At 43.7% G+C, this 22,398-nt stretch overlaps 1 protein-coding gene across 3 annotated transcripts in view; it reads right to left on the bottom strand.

The window, feature by feature from the left end:
- Window positions 1-22,398, bottom strand: part of nfxl1 (nuclear transcription factor, X-box binding-like 1) — a 136,749-nt gene that overhangs the window by 25,412 nt on the left and 88,939 nt on the right. For all 3 annotated transcript variants that reach the window (XM_071334229.1, XM_071334230.1, XM_071334231.1), the window contains exons 17-18: window positions 19,157-19,288; window positions 10,070-10,236 (exon numbers count right to left, since the gene is read on the bottom strand). In XM_071334229.1, coding sequence (XP_071190330.1) covers window positions 10,070-10,236; window positions 19,157-19,288 — 299 coding nt within the window. The remainder of the gene's footprint in view (window positions 1-10,069; window positions 10,237-19,156; window positions 19,289-22,398) is intronic.

Genomic DNA, 22,398 nt, shown 5'->3' with positions numbered 1-22,398 from the left:
TCTTGGCCAACAACCTCCTTCCCTCAGTAAGAGCATTGAAGATGGGTCGTGGCTGGGTCTTCCAGCATGACAACGACCCGAAACACACAGCCAGGGCAACTAAGGAGTGGCTCCGTAAGAAGCATCTCAAGGTCCTGGAGTGGCCTAGCCAGTCTCCAGACCTGAACCCAATAGAAAATCTTTGGAGGGAGCTGAAAGTCTGTATTGCCCAGCGACAGCCCCCAAACCTGAAGGATCTGGAGAAGGTCTGTATGGAGGAGTGGGCCAAAATCCCTGCTGCAGTGTGTGCAAACCTGGTCAAGAACTACAGGAAATGTATGATCTCTGTAATTGCAAACAAAGGTTTCTGTACCAAATATTAAGTTCTGCTTTTCTGATGTATCAAATACTTATTTCATGCAATAAAATGCAAATTAATTACTTAAAAATCATAGAATGTGATTTTCTGGATATTTGTTTTAGATTCTGTCTCTCACAGTTGAAGTGTACCTATGATAAAAATTACAGACCTCTACATGCTTTGTAAGTAGGAAAACCTGCAAAATCGGCAGTGTATCAAATACTTGTTCTCCCCACTGTATATGTTGACAGACAGTGATATATAGATGTTGACAGAGTTATATATAGATGTTGACAGAGTTATATATAGATGTTGACAGATTGATATATAGATGTTGACATACAGTGATATATATATGTTGACATACAGTGATATATATATGTTGGCAGACAGTGATAGATGTTGACAGACAGTGATATATAGATGTTGACAGACAGTGATATATAGATGTTGAGAGACAGTGATATATAGATGTTGACAGAGTGATATATAGATGTTGACAGACAGTGATATATAGATGTTGAGAGACAGTGATATATAGATGTTGACAGAGTGATATATAGATGTTGGCAGACAGTGATATATGTTGACAGACAGTGATAGATGTTGACAGTGATATATAGATGTTGACATACAGTGATATATAGATGTTGGCAGACAGTGATATATAGATGTTGACATACAGTGATATATAGATGTTGACATACAGTGATATATATATGTTGACATACAGTGATATATATATGTTGGCAGACAGTGATAGATGTTGACAGACAGTGATATATAGATGTTGACAGACAGTGATATATAGATGTTGACAGACAGTGATATATAGATGTTGACAGACAAGGATATATATATGTTGACAGACAGTGATATATATAAGTTGACAGTGATATATATACGTTGACAGACAGTGATATATATACGTTGACAGACAGTGATATATAGATGTTGACAGACAGTGATATATAGATGTTGACAGACAGTGATATATAGATGTTGACAGACAGTGATATATAGATGTTGACAGAAAGTGATATATATAAGTTGACAGACAGTGATAGATGTTGGCAGACAGTGATATATAGATGTTGACAGACAGTGATATATAGATGTTGGCAGACAGTGATATATAGATGTTGACACAGTGATAATAGATGTTGACAGACAGTGATATATAGATGTTGACAGACAGTGATATATAGATGTTGGCAGACAGTGATAGATGTTGACAGTGATATATAGATGTTGACAGAGTGATATATAGATGTTGACAGACAGTGATATATAGATGTTGACAGACAGTGATATATATATATGTTGGCAGACAGTGATATATAGATGTTGACAGACAGTGATATATAGATGTTGACAGACAGTGATATATAGATGTTGGCAGACAGTGATATATGTTGACAGACAGTGATAATAGATGTTGACAGACAGTGATATATGTTGGCAGACAGTGATATATGTTGACAGACAGTGGTGATAGATGTTGACAGACAGTGATATATATGTTGGCAGACAGTGATATATGTTGACAGACAGTGATAGATGTTGGCAGACAGTGATAGATGTTGACAGAGAGTGATATCTAGATGTTGACAGACAGTGATAATAGATGTTGACAGAAAGATATATATATGTTGACAGACAATGATATATAGATGTTGACAGACAGTGATATATATATGTTGGCAGACAGTGATATATAGATGTTGGCAGACAGTGATATATAGCTGTTGGCAGACAGTGTTAAATAGATGTTGACAGAGAGTGATATATAGATGTTGACAGAGAGTGATATATAGCTGTTGGCAGACAGTGATATATAGCTGTTGGCAGACAGTGATATATAGATGTTGGCAGACAGTGATATATATATATGTTGACAGACAGTGATATATAGCTGTTGACAGACAGTGATATATAGCTGTTGGCAGACAGTGATATATAGCTGTTGGCAGACAGTGATATATAGATGTTGGCAGACAGTGATATATAGCTGTTGGCAGACAGTGATATATAGCTGTTGACAGACAGTGATATATAGATGTTGGCAGACAGTGATATATAGCTGTTGGCAGACAGTGATGATAGATGTTGGCAGACAGTGATATATAGCTGTTGGCAGACAGTGATATATAGATGTTGACAGACAGTGATGATAGATGTTGACAGACAGTGATATATAGATGTTGGCAGACAGTGATACAGTGGGGAGAACAAGTATTTGATACACTGCCGATTTTGCAGGTTTTCCTACTTACAAAGCATGTAGAGGTCTGTAATTTTTATCATAGTTACACTTCAACTGTGAGAGACGGAATCTAAAACAAAAATCCAGAAAATCACATTGTATGATTTTTAAGTAATTAATTTGCATTTTATTGCATGACATAAGTATTTGATCACCTACCAACCAGTAAGAATTCCGGCTCTCACAGACCTGTTCGTTTTTCTTTAAGAAGCCCTCCTGTTCTCCACTCATTACCTGTATTAACTGCACCTGTTTGAACTCGTTACCTGTATAAAAGACACCTGTCCACACAAGCAATCAAACAGACTCAAACCTCTCCACAATGGCCAAGACCAGAGAGCTGTGTAAGGACATCAGGGATAAAATTGTAGACCTGCACAAGGCTAGGATGGACTACAGGACAATAGGCAAGCAGCTTGGTGAGAAGGCAACAACTGTTGGCGCAATTATTAGAAAATGGAAGAAGTTTAAGATGACGGTCAATCGCCCTTGGTCTGGGGCTCCATGCAAGATCTCACCTCGTGGGGCATCAATGATCATGAGGAAGGTGAGGGATCAACCCAGAACTACACGGCAGGACCTGGTCAATGACCTGAAGAGAGCTGGGACCACAGTCTCAAAGAAAACCATTAGTAACACACTACGCCGTCATGGATTAAAATCCTGCAGCACACGCAAGGTCCCCCTGCTCAAGCCAGCGCATGTCCAGGCCCTTCTGAAGTTTGCCAATGACCCTCTGGATGATCCAGAGGAGGAATGGGAGAAGGTCATGTGGTCTGATGAGACAAAAATATAGCTTTTTGGTCTAAACTCCACTCGCCGTGTTTGGAGGAAGAAGAAGGATGAGTACAACCCCAAGAACACCATCTCAACCGTGAAGCATGGAGGTGGAAACATCATTCTTTGGGGATGCTTTTCTGCAAAGGGGACAGGGCGACTGCACCGTATTGAGGGGAGGATGGATGGGGCCATGTATCGCGAGATCTTGGCCAACAACCTCCTTCCCTCAGTAAGAGCATTGAAGATGGGTCGTGGCTGGGTCTTCCAGCATGACAACGACCCGAAACACACAGCCAGGGCAACTAAGGAGTGGCTCCGTAAGAAGCATCTCAAGGTCCTGGAGTGGCCTAGCCAGTCTCCAGACCTGAACCCAATAGAAAATCTTTGGAGGGAGCTGAAAGTCTGTATTGCCCAGCGACAGCCCCCAAACCTGAAGGATCTGGAGAAGGTCTGTATGGAGGAGTGGGCCAAAATCCCTGCTGCAGTGTGTGCAAACCTGGTCAAGAACTACAGGAAATGTATGATCTCTGTAATTGCAAACAAAGGTTTCTGTACCAAATATTAAGTTCTGCTTTTCTGATGTATCAAATACTTATTTCATGCAATAAAATGCAAATTAATTACTTAAAAATCATAGAATGTGATTTTCTGGATATTTGTTTTAGATTCTGTCTCTCACAGTTGAAGTGTACCTATGATAAAAATTACAGACCTCTACATGCTTTGTAAGTAGGAAAACCTGCAAAATCGGCAGTGTATCAAATACTTGTTCTCCCCACTGTATATGTTGACAGACAGTGATATATAGATGTTGACAGAGTTATATATAGATGTTGACAGAGTTATATATAGATGTTGACAGATTGATATATAGATGTTGACATACAGTGATATATATATGTTGACATACAGTGATATATATATGTTGGCAGACAGTGATAGATGTTGACAGACAGTGATATATAGATGTTGACAGACAGTGATATATAGATGTTGAGAGACAGTGATATATAGATGTTGACAGAGTGATATATAGATGTTGACAGACAGTGATATATAGATGTTGAGAGACAGTGATATATAGATGTTGACAGAGTGATATATAGATGTTGGCAGACAGTGATATATGTTGACAGACAGTGATAGATGTTGACAGTGATATATAGATGTTGACATACAGTGATATATAGATGTTGGCAGACAGTGATATATAGATGTTGACATACAGTGATATATAGATGTTGACATACAGTGATATATATATGTTGACATACAGTGATATATATATGTTGGCAGACAGTGATAGATGTTGACAGACAGTGATATATAGATGTTGACAGACAGTGATATATAGATGTTGACAGACAGTGATATATAAATGTTGACAGACAGTGATAGATGTTGACAGAAAGTGATAATGATAGATGTTGAAAGACAGTGATAATGACAGATGCTGACAGACATTGATAATGATAGATGTTGACAGACAGTGATAGATGTTGACAGACAGTGATAGATGTTGACAGTGATAGATGTTGACAGACAGTGATAATGATAGATGTTGACAGACAGTGATAATTAAATATGTTGAAAGACAGTGATGATAGATGTTGACAGACATTGATATATATATATGTTGGCAGACAGTGATATATGTTGACAGACAGTGATATATAGATGTTGACAGACAGTGATATATATAAGTTGACAGACAGTGATATATATACGTTGACAGACAGTGATATATAGATGTTGACAGACAGTGATATATAGATGTTGACAGACAGTGATATATAGATGTTGACAGACAGTGATATATAGATGTTGACAGACAGTGATATATAGATGTTGACAGACAGTGATATATATATGTTGACAGACAGTGATATATATATGTTGACAGACAGTGATATATAAATGTTGACAGACAGTGATATATAGATGTTGGCAGACAGTGATATATAGATGTTGACAGACAGTGATATATAGATGTTGACAGACAGTGATATATATAAGTTGACAGACAGTGATAGATGTTGGCAGACAGTGATATATAGATGTTGACAGACAGTGATATATAGATGTTGGCAGACAGTGATATATAGATGTTGACACAGTGATAATAGATGTTGACAGACAGTGATATATAGATGTTGACAGACAGTGATATATATATGTTGGCAAACAGTGATATATAGATGTTGACAGACAGTGATATATAGATGTTGGCAGACAGTGATATATGTTGACAGACAGTGATAGATGTTGACAGTGATATATAGATGTTGACAGACAGTGATATATAGATGTTGACAGACAGTGATATATAGATGTTGACAGACAGTGATATATAGATGTTGACAGACAGTGATATATATATATGTTGGCAGACAGTGATATATAGATGTTGACAGACAGTGATATATAGATGTTGACAGACAGTGATATATAGATGTTGGCAGACAGTGATATATGTTGACAGACAGTGATAATAGATGTTGACAGACAGTGATATATGTTGGCAGACAGTGATATATGTTGACAGACAGTGGTGATAGATGTTGACAGACAGTGATATATATGTTGGCAGACAGTGATATATGTTGACAGACAGTGATAGATGTTGGCAGACAGTGATAGATGTTGACAGAGAGTGATATCTAGATGTTGACAGACAGTGATAATAGATGTTGACAGACAGATATATATATATGTTGACAGACAGTGATATATAGATGTTGACAGACAGTGATATATATATGTTGGCAGACAGTGATATATAGATGTTGACAGAGAGTGATATATAGATGTTGACATACAGTGATATATAGATGTTGACAGACAGTGATATATATATGTTGGCAGACAGTGATAGATAGCTGTTGACAGACAGTGATATATATATGTTGGCAGACAGTGATATATAGATGTTGACAGAGGGTGATATATAGATGTTGACAGACAGTGATATATAGATGTTGGCAGACAGTGATATATATAGCTGTTGGCAGACAGTGATATATAGATGTTGGCAGACAGTGTTAAATAGATGTTGACAGAGAGTGATATATAGATGTTGACAGACAGTGATATATAGCTGTTGGCAGACAGTGATATATAGCTGTTGGCAGACAGTGATATATAGATGTTGGCAGACAGTGATATATATATATGTTGACAGACAGTGATATATAGATGTTGGCAGACAGTGATAGATGTTGACAGTGACATATAGATGTTGACAGAGTGATATATAGATGTTGACAGACAGTGATATATAGATGTTGACAGACAGTGATATATAGATGTTGACAGACAGTGATATATATATATGTTGGCAGACAGTGATATATAGATGTTGACAGACAGTGATATATAGATGTTGACAGACAGTGATATATAGATGTTGGCAGACAGTGATATATGTTGACAGACAATGATAATAGATGTTGACAGACAGTGATATATGTTGACAGACAGTGGTGATAGATGTTGACAGACAGTGATATATATGTTGGCAGACAGTGATATATGTTGACAGACAGTGATAGATGTTGGCAGACAGTGATAGATGTTGACAGAGAGTGATATCTAGATGTTGACAGACAGTGATATATATATGTTGGCAGACAGTGATATATAGATGTTGACAGAGAGTGATATATAGATGTTGACATACAGTGATATATAGATGTTGACAGACAGTGATATATATATGTTGGCAGACAGTGATAGATAGCTGTTGACAGAGAGTGATATATAGATGTTGACAGAAAGATATATATATATGTTGACAGACAGTGATATATAGATGTTGACAGACAGTGATATATATATGTTGGCAGACAGTGATATATAGATGTTGACAGAGAGTGATATATAGATGTTGACATACAGTGATATATAGATGTTGACAGACAGTGATATATATATGTTGGCAGACAGTGATAGATAGCTGTTGACAGACAGTGATATATATATGTTGGCAGACAGTGATATATAGATGTTGACAGAGAGTGATATATAGATGTTGACAGACAGTGATATATAGATGTTGGCAGACAGTGATATATAGCTGTTGGCAGACAGTGATATATAGATGTTGACAGACAGTGATATATATATATATGTTGACAGACAGTGATATATAGCTGTTGGCAGACAGTGATATATAGATGTTGGCAGACAGTGTTAAATAGATGTTGACAGAGAGTGATATATAGATGTTGGCAGACAGTGATATATAGCTGTTGGCAGACAGTGATATATAGATGTTGGCAGACAGTGATATATATATATGTTGACAGACAGTGATATATAGCTGTTGACAGACAGTGATATATAGCTGTTGGCAGACAGTGATGATAGATGTTGACAGACAGTGATGATAGATGTTGACAGACAGTGATATATAGATGTTGGCAGACAGTGATATATGTTGACAGACAGTGATGATAGATGTTGACAGACAGTGATGATAGATGTTGACAGACAGTGATATATAGATGTTGGCAGACAGTGATATATGTTGACAGACAGTGATATATAGATGTTGACAGCGTTATATATAGATGTTGACAGAGTTATATATAGATGTTGACAGATTGATATATAGATGTTGACATACAGTGATATATAGATGTTGGCAGAGAGTGATATATAGATGTTGACAGACAGTGATATATAGATGTTGACATACAGTGATATATAGATGTTGACATACAGTGATATATATATGTTGACATACAGTGATATATAGATGTTGACAGACAGTGATATATAGATGTTGACAGACAGTGATATATAGATGTTGAGAGACAGTGATATATAGATGTTGACAGAGTGATATATAGATGTTGACAGACAGTGATATATAGATGTTGAGAGACAGTGATATATAGATGTTGACAGAGTGATATATAGATGTTGGCAGACAGTGATAGATGTTGACAGACAGTGATATATAGATGTTGACAGAAAGTGATATATAGATGTTGACAGACAGTGATATATAGATGTTGAGAGACAGTGATATATAGATGTTGACAGAGTGATATATAGATGTTGACAGACAGTGATATATAGATGTTGAGAGACAGTGATATATAGATGTTGACAGAGTGATATATAGATGTTGGCAGACAGTGATATATGTTGACAGTGATATATAGATGTTGACAGAGTGATATATAGATGTTGACAGAGTGATATATAGATGTTGACAGAGTGATATATAGATGTTGACATACAGTGATAGATGTTGACAGAGTTATATATAGATGTTGACAGAGTTATATATAGATGTTGACAGATTGATATATAGATGTTGACATACAGTGATATATAGATGTTGACATACAGTGATATATAGATGTTGACAGACAGTGATATATAGATGTTGACAGACAGTGATAGATGTTGACAGACAGTGTTATATAGATGTTGACAGACAGTGATACAGTTGAAGTCGGAAGTTTACATACACCTTAGCCAAATACATTTAAACTCAGATTTTCACAATTCCTGACATTTAATCCAAATAAAATTCCCTGTCTTAGGTCAGTTAGGATCACCACTTTATTTTAAGAATGTGAAATGTCAGAATAATAGTAGAGTGATTTATTTCAGCATTTATTTCTTTCATCACATTCCCAGTGGGTTAGAAGTTAACATACACTCAATTAGTATTTGGTAGCATTGCCTTTAAATTGTTTAATTTGGGTCAAACGTTTTGGGTAACCTTCCACAAGGGGCCTTTCAGGTTATGTTGATATAGGACTAGTTTTACTGTGGATATAGATACTTTTGTACCTGTTTCCTCCAGCATCTTCACAAGGTCCTTTGCTGTTTTTCTGGGATTGATTTGCGCTTTCCGCACCAAAGTACGTTAATCTCTAGGAGACAGAACGCGTCTCCTTCCTGAGCGGTATGACGGCTGCGTGGTCCCATGGTGTTTATACTTGCGTACTATTGTTTGTCCAGATGAACGTGGTACCTTCAGGCATTTGGAAATTGCTCCCAAGGATGAACCAGACTTGTGGAGGTCTACAGTTTTTTTCTGAGGTCTTGGCTGATTTCTTTTGATTTTCCCATGATGTCAAGCAAAGAGGCACTGAGTTTGAAGGGCGGTCTTGAAATACATCCACAGGTACACCTCCAATTGGCTCAAATTATGTCAATTAGCCTATCAGAAGCTTCTAAAGCCATGACATCATTTTCTGGAATTTTCCCACCTGTTTAACGGCACAGTCAATTTAGTGTATGTAAACTTCTGACCCACTGGAATTGTGATACAGTGAATTATAAGTGAAATAATCTGAAAACAATTGTTGGAAAAATGACTTGTGTCATGCACAAAGTAGATGTTCTAAACGACTTGCCAAAACTATAGTTTGTTAACAAGACATTTGTGGTTGAAAAACGAGTTTGAATGACTCCAACCTGAGTGGATGTAAACTTCCGACTTCAACTGTATGTGTATGTTGACAGAATATGATAGTGATTGATGTTGACTGCTGAACTTCAGAGGATCCAACATAACTCTGAATGTTGATGTCTTGTCATTGATTCCAGTAAATATGTGTACACCGTGTATGGTGTAAATGGATCTGTGGTACTGACTGACTGCAGGCTGATCTTCTAGTGTGTGTGTGTGTGTGTGTGTGTGTGTGTGTGTAACGTACAGGCAGTCTATGTAGAGCAGGGAGATCTTGCAGTGACAGCGTTGTCGGGTCATCTGTTGGCAGGGGGGGCACGACCCCGGGTGGCATGGCAACGGGCACCGGTGGGCACAGCCGTGGGGGCGAGGGTTAACACAACCCTCCTCACACACCACACACTCTGGACCCGCCTGGACACAGAGAGAGAGAGAGAGAAGTTAACACAACCCTCTTCACACAGGGGCGGGGGAAGACGGAGGGAGGGGTATGAAAAGGAGAGAGAGGGAGGTAAGGAGAGAGAGGGAGGTAAAGAAAGAGAGGGAGAGAGAGGAGGAGGGAGAGAGAGGGAGGTAAAGAAAGAGAGGGAGAGGAGGAGGGAGAGAGAGGGAGGTAAAGAAAGAGAGGGAGAGAGAGGAGGAGGGAGAGAGAGGAGGAGGGAGAGAGAGGGAGGTAAAGGAAGAGAGGGACAGAGAGGAGGAGGGAGAGAGAGGGAGGTAAAGAAAGAGAGGGAGAGAGAGGAGGAGGGAGAGAGAGGAGAGAGAGGGAGGTAAAGAAAGAGAGGGACAGAGAGGAGGGAGAGAGAGGGAGGTAAAGAAAGAGAGGGAGAGAGAGGAGGAGGGAGAGAGAGGGAGGTAAAGAAAGAGAGGGACAGAGACGGAGGTAAAGAAAGAGAGGGAGAGAGAGGAGGAGGGAGAGAGAGGAGAGAGAGGGAGGTAATGAAAGAGAGGGACAGAGAGGAGGAGGGAGAGAGAGGGAGGTAAAGAAAGAGAGGGAGAGAGAGGAGGAGGGAGAGAGAGGAGGAGGGAGAGATGTTATAGAGGTTAAAGGGGAAATCTGGCACGGGTACATTTAAATCAATATACACACGGATTTGCCGTTGCTGACAGGTGTATAAAATTGAGCACACAGCCATGCAATCTCCATAGACAAACATTGTCAGTAGAATGGCCTTACTGAAGAGCTCAGTGACTTTCAACGTGACACCGTCATAGGATGCCACCTTTCCAACAAGTCAGTTCGTCAAATGTCTGTCCTGCTAGAGCTGCCCCCGGTCAACTGTAAGTGCTGTTATTGTGAAGTGGAAACGTCTAGGAGCAACAACGGCTTAGCTGTGAAGTGGTAAGCCACACAATCTCACAGAACGGGACCGCCGAGTGCTGAAGTGTGTAAAAATCGTCTGTCCTCAGTTGCAACACTCACTACCGAGTTCCAAACTGCCTTTGGAAGCAACGTCAGCACAAGAACTGTTCGTCGGGAGCTTCATGAAATGGGTTTCCATGGCAGAGCAGCCGCACACAAGCCTAAGACCACCATGCGCAATGCCAAACGTCGGCTGGAGAGGTGTAAAGCTCGCCACCATTGGACTCTGGAGCAGTGGAAACACGTTCTCTGGAGTGATGAATCACTCTTCACCATCAGCGACTCCGACGGACGAATCTAGGTTTGACGGATGCCAGAAGAACGCTACCTGCCCCAATGCACAGAGCCAACTGTAAAGTTTGGTGGATGACTAATGGTCTGGGGATGTTTTTCTTTGTTCTGGCCCCTTAGTTCCAGTAAAGGGAAATCTTAATGACACAGGATACAATGACATTCTAGATGATTCTGTGCTTCCAACTTTGTGGCAACAGTTTGGAGAAGGCCCTTTCCTGTTTCAACATGACAATGCCCCCGCGCACAAAGAGAGGATCATACAGAAATGGTTTGTCGGGGCCTACCGAGTGGCATAGCGGTCTAAGGCATCGCAGCAATGCTTGAGACCCGGGTTAGATCCCAGGGAGGTGGCGTCCGGGTTAGGGGAGGGTTTGGCCAGCTGGGATGTCCTTGTCCGGGTTAGGGGAGGGTTTGGCCGGCTGGGATGTCCTTGTCAGGGTTAGGGGAGGGTTTGACCAGCTGGGATGTCCTTGTCCCATCGCGCTCTAGCTAGTCCTTGTGGCGGGCAAGGCGCATGCTGAAACGGTCGCCAGTTGTACAGTGTTTCCTCCGACTCATTGGTGCGGCTGGCTTCCGCGTTAAGTACACAGTGTGTCAAGAAGCAGTGCGGCTTGGCAGGGTCGTGTGTTGGAGGACGCACGGCTCTCGACCATCACCTCTCCCGAGTCCGTACGGGAGTTGCAGGGATGGGACAAGACTGTACCTACCAATTGGATATCACGAAATTGGGGAGAAAAAAGGGAGTAAAAAGTAAAATTGTGTGGAAGAACTTGACTGGCCTGCACAGAGCCCTGACCTCAACCCCATTTAACACCTTTGGGATGAATTGTAACGCTGACTGCGAGCCAGGCCTAATCACCCAACATCAAATCATATTAGTCACATGTGCAGAATACAGTGAAATGCTTACGTACGAGCCCCTAACCAACAGTGCAGTTTAAAAAAATAAGAATAAGAGATAAAAGTAACAAGTAATTAAAGAGCAGCAGTGAAATAACAATAGAGAGACTATATATAGGGGGCAACCGGTTAGTTGAGGTAATATGTACATGTAGGCAGTTATTAAAGTGACTATGCACAGATGACAACAGAGAGTAGCAGTGGTGAGTGGAGGTGCAATGCAATATCGGTGATCAGATCCACTGTTGTTTTTGGCTAATGTAATGACGGTGTTGGAGTCGTGCAGTAAACAGGGAGTAGAGGAGGGGGCTGAGCAGGCACCCCTGAGGGTGTTGAGGATCAGAGTGACGGATGTGTCCCCGACCTCACTACTAATACTCTTGTGGCTGAATGGAAGCAAGTCCCAGCAGGCTGTTATAGCAGCAATGTTCCAACATCTAGTGGAAAGCCTTCCCAGAAGAGTGGAGGCTGTTATAGATTCAATGTTCCAACATCTAGTGGAAAGCCTTCCCAGAAGAGTGGAGGCTGTTATAGCAGCAATGTTCCAACATCTAGTGGAAAGCCTTCCCAGAAGAGTGGAGGCTGTTATAGCAGCAATGTTCCAACATCTAGTGGAAAGCCTTCCCAGAAGAGTGGAGGCTGTTATAGCAGCAATGTTCCAACATCTAGTGGAAAGCCTTCCCAGAAGAGTGGAGGCTGTTATAGCAGCAATGTTCCAACATCTAGTGGAAAGCCTTCCCAGAAGAGTGGAGGCTCTTATAGCATCAATGTTCCAACATCTAGTGGAAAGCCTTCCCAGAAGAGTGGAGGCTGTTATAGCAGCAATGTTCCAACATCTAGTGGAAAGCCTTCCCAGAAGAGCGGAGGCTGTTATAGCAGCAATGTTCCAACATCTAGTGGAAAGCCTTCCCAGAAGAGTGGAGGCTGTTATAGCAGCAATGTTCCAACATCTAGTGGAAAGCCTTCCCAGAAGAGTGGAGGCTGTTATAGCAGCAATGTTCCAACATCTAGTGGAAAGCCTTCCCAGAAGAGTGGAGGCTGTTATAGCAGCAATGTTCCAACATCTAGTGGAAAGCCTTCCCAGAAGAGTGGAGGCTGTTATAGCAGCAATGTTCCAACATCTAGTGGAAAGCCTTCCCAGTAGAGCGGAGGCTGTTATAGCAGCAATGTTCCAACATCTAGTGGAAAGCCTTCCCAGAAGAGCGGAGGCTGTTATAGATTCCATGTTACAACATCTAGTGGAAAGCCTTCCCAGAAGAGTGGAGGCTCTTATAGCATCAATGTTACAACATCTAGTGGAAAGCCTTCCCAGAAGAGTGGAGGCTGTTATAGCAGCAATGTTCCAACATCTAGTGGAAAGCCTTCCCAGAAGAGTGGAGGCTGTTATAGCAGCAATGTTCCAACATCTAGTGGAAAGCCTTCCCAGAAGAGTGGAGGCTGTTATAGCATCAATGTTCCAACATCTAGTGGAAAGCCTTCCCAGAAGAGTGGAGGCTGTTATAGCATCAATGTTCCAATATCTAGTGGAAAGCCTTCCCAGAAGAGTGGAGGCTGTTATAGCATCAATGTTCCAACATCTAGTGGAAAGCCTTCCCAGAAGAGTGGAGGCTGTTATAGCATCAATGTTCCAACATCTAGTGGAAAGCCTTCCCAGAAGAGTGGAGGCTGTTATAGCAGCAATGTTCCAACATGTAGTGGAAAGCCTTCCCAGAAGAGTGGAGGCTCTTATAGCATCAATGTTCCAACATCTAGTGGAAAGCCTTCCCAGAAGAGTGGAGGCTGTTATAGCAGCAATGTTCCAACATCTAGTGGAAAGCCTTCCCAGAAGAGTGGAGGCTGTTATAGCAGCAATGTTCCAACATCTAGTGGAAAGCCTTCCCAGAAGAGTGGAGGCTGTTATAGATTCAATGTTCCAACATCTAGTGGAAAGCCTTCCCAGAAGAGTGGAGGCTCTTATAGCATCAATGTTCCAACATCTAGTGGAAAGCCTTCCCAGAAGAGTGGAGGCTGTTATAGCAGCAATGTTCCAACATCTAGTGGAAAGCCTTCCCAGAAGAGTGGAGGCTGTTATAGCAGCAATGTTCCAAAATCTAGTGGAAAGCCTTCCCAGAAGAGTGGAGGCTGTTATAGCATCAATGTTCCAACATCTAGTGGAAAGCCTTCCCAGAAGAGTGGAGGCTGTTATAGCATCAATGTTCCAACATCTAGTGGAAAGCCTTCCCAGAAGAGTGGAGGCTCTTATAGCATCAATGTTCCAACATCTAGTGGAAAGCCTTCCCAGAAGAGTGGAGGCTGTTATAGCAGCAATGTTCCAACATCTAGTGGAAAGCCTTCCCAGAAGAGTGGAGGCTGTTATAGCAGCAATGTTCCAACATCTAGTGGAAAGCCTTCCCAGAAGAGTGGAGGCTGTTATAGATTCAATGTTCCAACATCTAGTGGAAAGCCTTCCCAGAAGAGTGGAGGCTCTTATAGCATCAATGTTCCAACATCTAGTGGAAAGCCTTCCCAGAAGAGTGGAGGCTGTTATAGCAGCAATGTTCCAACATCTAGTGGAAAGCCTTCCCAGAAGAGTGGAGGCTGTTATAGCAGCAATGTTCCAACATCTAGTGGAAAGCCTTCCCAGAAGAGTGGAGGCTGTTATAGCATCAATGTTCCAACATCTAGTGGAAAGCCTTCCCAGAAGAGTGGAGGCTGTTATAGCAGCAATGTTCCAACATCTAGTGGAAAGCCTTCCCAGAAGAGTGGAGGCTGTTATAGCAGCAATGTTCCAACATCTAGTGGAAAGCCTTCCCAGAAGAGCGGAGGCTGTTATAGCAGCAATGTTCCAACATCTAGTGGAAAGCCTTCCCAGAAGAGCGGAGGCTGTTATAGCAGCAATGTTCCAACATCTAGTGGAAAGCCTTCCCAGAAGAGTGGAGGCTGTTATAGCAGCAATGTTCCAACATCTAGTGGAAAGCCTTCCCAGAAGAGTGGAGGCTGTTATAGCATCAATGTTCCAACATCTAGTGGAATGCCTTCCCAGAAGAGTGGAGGCTGTTATAGCAGCAATGTTCCAACATCTAGTGGAAAGCCTTCCCAGAAGAGTGGAGGCTGTTATAGCAGCAATGTTCCAACATCTAGTGGAAAGCCTTCCCAGAAGAGTGGAGGCTGTTATAGCAGCAATGTTCCAACATCTAGTGGAAAGCCTTCCCAGAAGAGTGGAGGCTGTTATAGCAGCAATGTTCCAACATCTAGTGGAAAGCCTTCCCAGAAGAGTGGAGGCTGTTATAGCAGCAATGTTCCAACATCTAGTGGAACGCCTTCCCAGAAGAGTGGAGGCTGTTATAGCAGCAATGTTCCAACATCTAGTGGAAAGCCTTCCCTGAAGAGTAGAGCAAAAATGGAGGACCAACTCCATATTAATGGCCATGATTTCTGAATGAGATGTTCGACGAGCAGGTGTCCACATACTTATGGCCATGTAGTATATATCGATAATTATTCTCTAAGATGCCCCTTAGAGATCAACAGGACTTTGTCCCATTACATTTGAGTGGCTGTTTATCAGCTAAAACAGCCTGAATCCCATTGTCCCTTTAATATACTGTAGATAATCTATTGACTACAGTCAGATGGACAGTTATGGACAGTGCGGTTATGGAACCCCTACCTGTCCCAGACCTGCTGTTTTCAACTCTTAATGATCGGCTATAAAAAGCCAACTGGCATTTATTCCTGATTATTATTTTACCATGCTTGTCATTTATGAACATTTTGAAAATCTTGGCTCTCTCTAATTCTCTCCTTCTCTCTTTCTTTCTCTCTCTCGGAGGACCTGAGCCCTAGGACCATACGTCAGGACTACTGGGCATGATGACTCCTTGCTGTCCCCAGTCCACCTGGCCTTGCTGCTATTCCTGCTGGTCATTTATGAACATCTTGGTTATGTTCTGTTATAATCTCCACCCGGCACAGCCAGAAGAGGACTGACCACCCCTCATAGCCTGGTTCCTCTCTAGGTTTCTTCCTAGGTTTTGGCCTTTCTAGGGAGTTTTTCCTAGCCACCGTGCTTCTACACCTGCATTGCTTGCTGTTTGGGGTTTTAGGCTGGGTTTCTGTACAGCACTTTGAGATATTAGCTGATGTACGAAGGGCTATATAAAATAAACTTGATTGATTGACAGGTCATGTATAATAATACAACAGACACTTTCATCACTAGTCAACACAAACATCTGTAGTGATGGGAGAAATACAACTGATAGTTACATATCGGGACATTATTTTTGATGAGCTATCGTATCGTTTTGACAATATGGCAATATTATGTATATGATTTAATATGATTTATTTGCGCTAGTTGGCTGTACCTGCACCACAAGGCCACTATCGTTCCCTCACAGCTGTTTCTCCATCTTCCTTTTAAATAAGGAGCCCATTTTGTTTTCAGCACTTTAATTTCCATGACTGATTCAAAACCGGTTTTCTCTCTGTCCCTCTGAAGCTGCTACTGAGAACAATATGTTTGGAAGATCAAATCGCAGAAACATATTCAACTGTGAAAATCACAATACAATATCGTATCGGCACCTAAGTATCGTATCATGAGGTCCCTGGCATTTCCCAGCCCTGATAATCTGTGTGTACACACACACACACACACACACACACACACACACACACACACACACACGTGTTGTGATAAAGTTCATCGCCAAATTCGGCCATCGCCAGCCTCTCCACCAATCACGAAACAGGACTTAGTGCCATGCTGTGATGTCACAAGAGCATTCCACAGTGGAAAGTTCCAGAAGGAGCATAGAGTCGATCCAAGATGGAGGCGAGAGCGTGAGTTGTTCCGCCATATTCCGGTGCACAGTAGGCTGTGATGTCACAGGGGGTAGAATGAGCTCGGGGGGCATTCCGTTCGCAGACAACAACAACAAAAAATTGCGTTTGTCCTTCCTGCAAAGACAAACTGTTCGTGTGCAGGAGAGGAGGGGTGCTTAAAAAGGGTTTCTCCACGTCTCCACCTGATCCTAACGAGCGTTGCTGAACGGAAAAACAGAATCCCTTGTCCCCATCGTCCCCGGCACTATCACCTCTCCGTGTTAACCGTGTCAGTCTGGTATCAGAGGTGGTAACACTAGGTCCCGTCTACCCCGGAGTAACAACGTACAGCGTGACAGGAACACAGAAGCAATCATGAGAGACATTCCGCACACGCTTGGAATATTTCATTCTGCCCTGGAATACATTCCCTCTGAACGTAACCTCGGGAAACCTAGGGCTACGCTAAACACACACACGCACGCACGCACGCACGCACGCACACACACACACACACACACACGTACAGATGCACTGACCCAGGAATGCCCAGGTAGGCTTCACCTAATGCCTTTAAATCACCAGATACCTGAATCCTTACCGAACGCTGGACCTCTCCGCTGCTAAGACTGTTCCAGTGAGTGAAGACAGGTTCACGTGTGTGTGTGTGTTAGGGAGAGTAATTGAAGACTATTATAGGCAGTGCCTTCACAGAGCATTCATAACCCTTCATAACCTCCTTCACGTATTACACATGTTCTGGTTACAGCCTGAATGCACCCCATAGGAGACGAGGGGGAGCAAAGGAGACGAGGGGGAGCAAAGGAGACGAGGGGGAGCAAAGGAGACGAGGGGGGAGCAAAGGAGACGAGGGGGGAGCAAAGGAGACGAGGGGGAGCAAAGGAGACGAGGGGGAGCAAAGGAGACGAGGGGGAGCAAAGGAGACGAGGGGGAGCAAAGGAGACGAGGGGAGGGGGAGCAAAGGAGACGAGGGTGAGACGAGGGGGAGCGAAGGAGACGAGGGGGAGCAAAGGAGACGAGGGGGAGCAAAGGAGACGAGGGGGAGCAAAGGAGACGAGGGGGAGCAAAGGAGACGAGGGGGAGCAAAGGAGACGAGGGGGAGCAAAGGAGACGAGGGGGAGCAAAGGAGACGAGGGGGAGCAAAGGAGACGAGGGGGAGCAAAGGAGACGAGGGGGAGCAAAGGAGACGAGGGGGAGCAAAGGAGACGAGGGGGAGCAAAGGAGACGAGGGGGAGCAAAGGAGACGAGGGGGAGCAAAGGAGACGAGGGGGAGCAAAGGAGACGAGGGGAGGGGGAGCAAAGGAGACGAGGGGAGGGGGAGCAAAGGAGACGAGGGTGAGACGAGGGGGAGAGAAGGAGACGAGGGGGAGCAAAGGAGACGAGGGGGAGCAAAGGAGACGAGGGGGAGCAAAGGAGACGAGGGGGAGCAAAGGAGACGAGGGGGAGCAAAGGAGACGAGGGGGAGCAAAGGAGACGAGGGGGAGCAAAGGAGACGAGGGGGAGCAAAGGAGACGAGGGGGAGCAAAGGAGACGAGGGGGAGCAAAGGAGACGAGGGGGAGCAAAAGGAGACGAGGGGAAGCAAAGGAGACGAGGGGAGGGGGAGCAAAGGAGACGAGGGGAGGGGGAGCAAAGGAGACGAGGGGGAGCAAAGGAGACGAGGGGGAGCAAAGGAGACGAGGGGGAGCAAAGGAGACGAGGGGGAGCAAAGGAGACGAGGGGGAGCAAAGGAGACGAGGGGGAGCAAAGTTTGGACACACCTACTCATTCAAGGGTTTTTCTTTTTAGGAGACGAGGGGGAGAGAAGGAGAAGGGGGGAGGGGGAGAGAATGAGATGGGGGAGAGAAGGAGATGAGGGGAGGGGGAGAGAAGGAGAGAGAAGGAGATGGGGGAGAGAAGGAGACAGACACACAAACCCTCCCGCCAACACAAACCGCCTGTCTACGTACCTGTAGTTTGTTGGTTGTCGCGGTGACGCGGTGACAGTCCTTGCTGCAGCTGTGGTTACCACAGGTCAGGGTTCGACCACAGACACGCTTACAGGAGAAAGGGCCTCGACGGTGGCATGGGACGGGGCTCACCTAACACACACATTATCAATACATACACATTATCAATACACACACATTATCAATACACACACATTATCAATACACACACATTATTAATACACACACACGTTAAAACGCCATCAAACCCAATAATAAACACGCAGCCACACACATCTCCATCACACTAATTCATATTTCAATTTTATTTATTATGGATCCCTATTAGTTCCTGCCAAGGCAGCAGCTACTCTTCCTGGGGTTTATTATGGATCCCCATTAGTTCCTGTCAAGGCAGCAGCTACTCTTCCTGGGGTTTATTATGGATCCCTATTAGTTCCTGCCAAGGCAGCAGCTACTCTTCCTGGGGTTTATTATGGATCCCCATTAGTTCCTGCCAAGGCAGCAGCTACTCTTCCTGGGGTTTATTATGGATCCCCATTAGTTCCTGCCAAGGCAACAGCTACTCTTCCTGGGGTTTATTATGGATCCCCATTAATTCCTGCCAAGGCAGCAGCTACTCTTCCTGGGGTTTATTATGGATCCCTATTAGTTCCTGCCAAGGCAGCAGCTACTCTTCCTGGGGTTTATTATGGATCCCCATTAGTTCCTGCCAAGGCAGCAGCTACTCTTCCTGGGGTTTATTATGGATCCCCATTAGTTCCTGCCAAGGCAACAGCTACTCTTCCTGGGGTTTATTATGGATCCCCATTAGTTCCTGCCAAGGCAGCAGCTACTCTTCCTGGGGTTTATTATGGATCCCCATTAGTTCCTGCCAAGGCAGCAGCTACTCTTCCTGGGGTTTATTATGGATCCCCATTAGTTCCCGCCAAGGCGACAGCTACTCTTCCTGGGGTTTATTATGGATCCCCATTAGTTCCCGCCAAGGCAACAGCTACTCTTCCTGGGGTTTATTATGGATCCCCATTAGTTCCTGCCAAGGCAGCAGCTACTCTTCCTGGGGTTTATTATGGATTCCCATTAGTTCCTGCCAAGGCAACAGCTACTCTTCCTGGGGTTTATTATGGATCCCCATTAGTTCCTGCCAAGGCAGCAGCTACTCTTCCTGGGGTTTATTATGGATCCCCATTAGTTCCTGCCAAGGCAGCAGCTACTCTTCTTGGGGTTTATTATGGATCCTCATTAGTTCATGTCAAGGCAGCAGCTACGCTTCCTGAGGTTTATTATGGATCCCCATTAGTTACTGCCAAGGCAGCAGCTACTCTTCCTGGGGTTTATTATGGATCCCCATTAGTTCCTGCCAAGGCAGCAGCTACTCTTCCTGGGGTTTATTATGGATCAATATTAGTTCCTGCCAAGGCAGCAGCTACTCTTCCTGGGGTTTATTATGGATCCCCATTAGTTCCTGTCAAGGCAGCAGCTACTCTTCCTGGTGTTTATTATGGATCCCTATTAGTTCCTGCCAAGGCAGCAGCTACTCTTCCTGGGGTTTATTATGGATCCCCATTAGTTCCTGCCAAGGCAGCAGCTACTCTTCCTGGGGTTTATTATGGATCCCCATTAGTTCCTGTCAAGGCAGCAGCTACTCTTCCTGGGGTTTATTATGGATCCACATTAGTTCCTGCCAAGGCAGCAGCTACTCTTCCTGGGGTTTATTATGGATCCCCATTAGTTCCTGCCAAGGCAGCAGCTACTCTTCCTGGGGTTTATTATGGATCCCCATTAGTTCCTGCCAAGGCAGCAGCTACTCTTCCTGGGGTTTATTATGGATCCCCATTAGTTCCTGCCAAGGCAGCAGCTACTCTTCCTGGGGTTTATTATGGATCCCCATTAGTTCCCGCCAAGGCGACAGCTACTCTTCCTGGGGTTTATTATGGATCCCCATTAGTTCCCGCCAAGGCAACAGCTACTCTTCCTGGGGTTTATTATGGATCCCCATTAGTTCCTGCCAAGGCAGCAGCTACTCTTCCTGGGGTTTATTATGGATTCCCATTAGTTCCTGCCAAGGCAGCAGCTACTCTTCCTGGGGTTTATTATGGATCCCCATTAGTTCCTGCCAAGGCAGCAGCTACTCTTCCTGGGGTTTATTATGGATCCCCATTAGTTCCTGCCAAGGCAGCAGCTACTCTTCTTGGGGTTTATTATGGATCCTCATTAGTTCATGTCAAGGCAGCAGCTACGCTTCCTGAGGTTTATTATGGATCCCCATTAGTTACTGCCAAGGCAGCAGCTACTCTTCCTGGGGTTTATTATGGATCCCCATTAGTTCCTGCCAAGGCAGCAGCTACTCTTCCTGGGGTTTATTATGGATCAATATTAGTTCCTGCCAAGGCAGCAGCTACTCTTCCTGGGGTTTATTATGGATCCCCATTAGTTCCTGTCAAGGCAGCAGCTACTCTTCCTGGTGTTTATTATGGATCCCTATTAGTTCCTGCCAAGGCAGCAGCTACTCTTCCTGGGGTTTATTATGGATCCCCATTAGTTCCTGCCAAGGCAGCAGCTACTCTTCCTGGGGTTTATTATGGATCCCCATTAGTTCCTGTCAAGGCAGCAGCTACTCTTCCTGGGATTTATTATGGATCCCCATTAGTTTCCTCAGACCACTACTCTACTACCACATATCTACAATACATTAAGTGTGTTACCTCAGACCTCTACTACCACATATCTACAATACAACATCCATGTGTACGTGTGTGTAGAGTGCGTCTCGTGTCTGTCTATGTTTGTGTTGCTTCAAAGACAGAAGAGACAAGAGCAGAGCAGACAGAGATGACAGAAAAAGACAGAGGGAACAGAGCAGACGGAACAGAGCAGACAGACAAGAGCAGACAGACCATAGAAGACAGAGGGAACAGAGCAGACAGAGAAAGCAGACGGAACAGAGCAGACGGAACAGAGCAGACAGACTAGAGCAGACAGAACAGAGAGCTCAAATGAAGGTGAGCATGAGTTTGCTTTTTGTCTCTGTGTCCCTATAAAAAGAAGGTGGAGTGTGTGTGTGTGTGTGTGTGTGTGTGTGTGTGTGTGTGTGTGTGTGTGTGTGTGTGTGTGTGAGAAAGAGATAGTGTGTGTGTATTCCTGCTAAAGCAGAGTGTGTAGTGAATACTAAAGCAGCCTAAATGGGATAAATGACAAGAGTATATTAGAGATCAGAACACCTAACAACCTTGAGAGAGACG

The sequence above is a fragment of the Salvelinus alpinus genome, chromosome 11 (assembly GCF_045679555.1).
Source record: "Salvelinus alpinus chromosome 11, SLU_Salpinus.1, whole genome shotgun sequence".
NCBI classification, from domain to species: domain Eukaryota; kingdom Metazoa; phylum Chordata; class Actinopteri; order Salmoniformes; family Salmonidae; genus Salvelinus; species Salvelinus alpinus.
This window is presented reverse-complemented; position numbering and strand designations above follow the sequence as displayed.